This window comes from Calidris pugnax, unplaced genomic scaffold (assembly GCF_001431845.1).
Source record: "Calidris pugnax isolate Ruff unplaced genomic scaffold, ASM143184v1 scaffold349, whole genome shotgun sequence".
Classification (NCBI taxonomy): domain Eukaryota; kingdom Metazoa; phylum Chordata; class Aves; order Charadriiformes; family Scolopacidae; genus Calidris; species Calidris pugnax.
In genome coordinates, this window is record NW_015091088.1 from 1419599 (window position 1) to 1424575 (window position 4977).

Below are 4977 nucleotides of genomic sequence, written 5' to 3' on the forward strand. Positions count from 1 at the left end.
TCAGACTGGGTATTTAACTTTCCTTTAATGAGAAGAGGATACCCGTGGAGTAGTAGCACAGGACAGAACAGCAGCAGTTCCACGTACCCAACACCAAAGCAGCAGCTGCACAACTCAGCGGGGCTTGTTACAGCCACACACCCGAGCTAGGGGTGGCTCTACTTATGCTGCAATGCTGATTTTCCATATGGTTTCAATTATACGGTATCTACACAAGGTTAATTGTCTTGCCAGAAAGGGCTCTTGTTTTCTTCACCTTGTGTTTACCAAGGCTCACACTTTGAGACATGCAAGCACCTGGAAAGCATTAGTTATCAGAATGGTACAGCTCATTTTCTTAAGATGCAGCTAAGAGATACCATCTCTTGAAGGAGTATTACTGCTGCCTTCTCTGGTGTGGTTCAAGACAGCCCTAATACAGTCCTTCGTTGTGTACACAATCTTCAGAACTCCTCTATTTCCCAGAGTCCCTGCAAACTTGTGTTAAGTAATGGTAAGATACACCAAAATATCAGTACCTTTCAAATTATCAGTTATTACCATCTTCACAAGTACCCAACTGCACCAATATTGAAGGTAGTATCAAACCCATTTAATTAAATCTGTCCATTTTCTTTCCAGCTTACGCTTCTTCCATCTCAGTTCCATCGCTCTTTCAAAATCAGTTCTATCTTCTGACTTTTTGCTGAACACTATGCAGTTGTAGCCTTGCCAGCAGGAATTAGGTAAAATACTGTGAAGTGTTTCAGTGAGAGAAAAGTGTTCTGGACAGATAGTAAGTTTACTCATACATCCACCATCTGGTCTTCTGCTTTTCTGGAACTGAGTATAATTATATGCTGGGAAAAAAGGATCCTTAAAACCAGCTGCTTTAAATAGGTTCACTCTCATTTTCAGATGACTTTTGTCTTTCTTTTTTCTACCAAGTTCTTCAAGAAGAATTCACCTAATCAAAAGGCAAAAAAGAGCACCAAAATGGTTTGTAGGTATTTCAATGACATAAAGCAAAAAAATACACATTTCACATTTAATGCGAGAATTCTATTTTACAAAACAGTTGTTCCTATGAGTATTTTACAGTAATTCAATACTATACAAAAGCACTTTCAATACAGACAGCAGAGATGTAAAAAAACATCCAAGCAAAACCTGTAACCTAACAAACAACCCCTTCACCCCCAAATCCTGATTTTCCTCACACCCAATTTTATGGAATAGCTCTGCTTCTTTGTGCTTTCCAACAGGCACAGGTGGAATGATTTAATTAAAAATTAATTCCTATTTCATAACGTATCAGCAACTTGTAGCGAAACCTGCTGTAAGTCTCATCTGGCACTGAAACAGCCTGAGAAGCAAGGTAACCCAGATGCATCTTCTCTGCTCCCTCCTTAGGAAAAAAGCAGGGCGTTGGACCTACACAATAGTTCCATTAATATCAGCTGCTACTTAATACCCAGTGCTGCTTTGTCAGGAAAAGCACTGCCATAAATACGTCTAATTATTGCTAGGGCACTGTAAATAAATTCTGCCTAAAGCAACAAAATTACATCACAAACAACAAAGGGCCCCATTAAACCCTGAAGTGTCCAAGAGACAGAACGTAAAGGAAAACTTGCAAATTGGGTACCCTTTATCCTGCCTCACCCATTAAGTAGAGTACAAACCAGGTTTGGCAAAAAAATAAGCTTAAGCAGCACAGCAATTGGACAAATACCAATTACTGTCATACTGATGCATTTAGATGAGCTATAGAAGATAGCAAGTGTAAATAATTTAAAACAAAAGGATGGCTATGTGAGCTGTCCTTGAGCTAAGGTGAGCTTTGCTGCAGATTACGTCAACGTTTTAACTTTAGATATTACAATGTTGTGTGCTAAAGAATCTAATGCTTTTCAGAAATTTACCTGCTTTATAGGAGGAGCGCACTAGAGGCCCGCTAGCAGTGTAATGGAATCCGAGATCATTTCCTACTTTTTCCCAGTACTTAAATTTTTCGGGAGTTACGTATTCCTCTACCTGAGTGAAAAGAATTCATTTTGGTCAGGTATTAATGCAAAGGAAATGGCTACAGCTGGCATGTAGTGACATGAAACACAGTGATATTGCAAGATCAAAATTTTACACTCCAAAACTTTCAGCAGTCGAGTCACAAACTGAATTTGCTCTCTGCTTTCTACCTAAAGAATGCATTTTATTTGCTTTTCATATTTAGCTGAAAAGTTTCAAATTTAATTTCTAATTGTTGCTTCATCATTTTCTTCACCCTGTTTTTGAACGGTCTGTTTGAGCAAACCTTTTTTATGTCCAAGTTAGTTTTAAAAAAAAAAAAAATCCAATAGCCCTACAAATCTCTTCACTAACAGTTATTTCATTGAAAGACAGTATCAGGACAGAGACTCAAGCTCCGGACAGATTAGAGAGGGAGAAAATGGTCATTTCCCCAGCTGAAGTGGCACCATTAAGGGAGAGCCTATGAGACAGTGAAGGGGAGCTGGCCTGAGCCATTATGTTTGAGACAGACACTGCCACTCTTGTTTCCCAGAACCGTGCCTCAGCTCCAGCTGTCTCCCAGCTAACGGCAGCGAGCAGCAGTAGGAACTCTGCAGAAGATGGAAGGGATTAGACACCTGAGGTCATTCTTAGTGAAGAGTCCGTAACAGAGGAAGATCAGGTTAAACAAGGAAGGTAATTACTTTTCCCAGGATCCACAGTTAAGGTAAGGATGCATATCAAGCCTCAGTGTAGAAAGAGGAAGCTTAACTGTGCGAGGTACAAACCATAACGCCGCATTTTTACCTTTAGGTGACGTTTGGTTGGTTGCATGTACTGTCCTAGGGTCAAACAATCTACGTCTGCTTCCCGCAATACTGTAAAAACAACATCACAAGGGATTGTCAGCAATTAGAAACTGCCCTCCTTCCCAGTCTGAACAAAGTCACTTCGCAGTGCCACACGGGGCCACATTCTGCTCCCCACAAAAGGGACCTTGCGGCCTCCAGGAGCTGTAGCCCCCTACCACACTGAGCTCCCCGCCGAGCTGCCTAGGTTAAAGCTTGGGGAAACACCCCTGCACTGCACTCACTGCAGTCACGTGTCTCGCTGCAGAGACAACACGCTCTTGTCTTTTTTATCTTGCTGCTTTTCGGTCTGTCTTTAGGTCAGAGCCTTCATTTGACAAAAAAATGGATGCTTGCACATCCATTTGGCACCTCTCCACTGATTCAGGAGACTTCATCCTGAAAAGATGCGGGCAGTTCTAAAGTACTATAAATCAGGTGAAACTGTCAACATCTTTTGCCAGTTCTACACACTTCTGGCATTATTTTTGATGCCTGCAGAATTTCAGAAACTTTGCCTGCTAAAATTTGCATATCTACTAGAATCAATACACAGCAAATGAGTTCAGGTAGTCTACTTACAGAGGAAGACCCAGAAACACAACAGTCAGCTGGCCTGAAGAATTATGTTCACAGCAGCTGGTGGGGTGTTCTGAACAAAGGGATGGCCAAGGAATCAGATTTTGCATTAACGTATTTTCTGGCTACTTGGGCTGGTTGCCCCACACCAAATAGGAAGAAAAACTACAGCATTACACCCACTGTTACTCTGGAATCTCTGTTTAGATTGACATGGTTCTGTAAAGAAACTGGTTTGGTATCAGCACATTTATGTGTTCTTTAGCTTGTACCCAGAAGAAGGAAAGGGAACAAACTTAGAGCAACTGAATGAATGCGGTGGGTAACGCTCGGCTCCAAATACATCCATGAAAGTGACCTGAAAACAAATAGCACCAAATCTGAACTTCCATACTCTTGTGGCTAGGAAATGCCAGGCAGGAAGAATGGGAAAATCAAGAACTGTGACTTTATGGTCCAGATTGTGGGATGGTTGCAGAACTAGACTACATCACTGCATTCTAAATATGGGTTGTTGTACACAAAATAAAGTAGCAGGTAGACATGCTTTCAGGATATGGGAGGAATGCCATAGGATTCATGAATTTCTTCTTGCAAGTGCACTGCATTCACTTACCACTGTGACACTGTCTCTTAAAAATACATTTACATGAAGACGTAAGAACATGCTACAGCTCCATGGTCAAGAACTATTTTTGCAAGCTGGAATAAACTATTTCAAACAATCAGGTCTGCTATTTCTAAAAAGGAATGCATGATAAGGCAATTATGTTGCAAGCCCATTATTTAAGTATTGCAAAGATAAGAATGTTAATATAGTTACACAAAGATCACTATAACTCCCATTGAAATCAACATGAGCTGGATCTACCTGTCAAATCTGAAAGCCACATGAAGGCAAAATATTTCAGAAGTTCAATCTTTTTTAACCAAACCTTTTTTTCCCCACCCAAAAAACTTAGAAAACATTTCCTGCACCAACTAACCGATCTGCACATCGAGGCAAAGACGCTCACATTTTTTTTTTTTCCAACGCAATAAAACGCTGTGAATTTCAGCATGTCTTTCGACACCAACTCACATTTCATGGTGGAATACACTTGTTCATCCGTCTCACCCAGCCCCAGCATGAGGGAGGTTTTGGAAATGACGCCGGGCTGGACCTCTTTAGCGTGCTTCAGCACTCGCAGGGACTGCTCAAAGTTGGCTCGGGGATCACGCACCATCCTTTGTGTGTTTTCAGCACAAGGGGGTGGAGGGGAGGGCGAAAAAAAAGGGTGCAGAGAAGTTAGAGACGCCAAGGGAGGTGTGATCCCTTTCCACAGAGCGAAAATGGCAACTTAGGATGTGTAGCGTGAGGCCAGCCGGGAGCGCCCCGAGCGAGGGGACGCGCCCCCTTGTTTCCCGCTGGTTTGAGTCCCAAAGGTGGGCTCCCCCTCCATACGGCTGCCCCCCACCGTGGTGGCGTTTTTTTGGGGGGGCTGTGTGTTTCTGTGCGTGTGTGAGGATTCGGGCCGGGGCGCGGCTCCCCCGGCCCAGCCACAGTGGGGACGGGGCGCGG

The 4977-nt window shown here is 42.7% G+C and overlaps 1 protein-coding gene across 1 annotated transcript in view; it reads right to left on the bottom strand.

Moving 5' to 3' along the window:
• LIAS (lipoic acid synthetase) overlaps window positions 1-4977 on the bottom strand; it is an 11725-nt gene continuing 6748 nt past the window's right edge. The window contains exons 8-11 of the mRNA XM_014957793.1: window positions 4498-4643; window positions 2797-2867; window positions 1905-2016; window positions 1-946 (exon numbers count right to left, since the gene is read on the bottom strand). Of these exons, the coding sequence (XP_014813279.1) occupies window positions 894-946; window positions 1905-2016; window positions 2797-2867; window positions 4498-4643 (382 nt within the window). The 3' untranslated portion in view covers window positions 1-893. The remainder of the gene's footprint in view (window positions 947-1904; window positions 2017-2796; window positions 2868-4497; window positions 4644-4977) is intronic.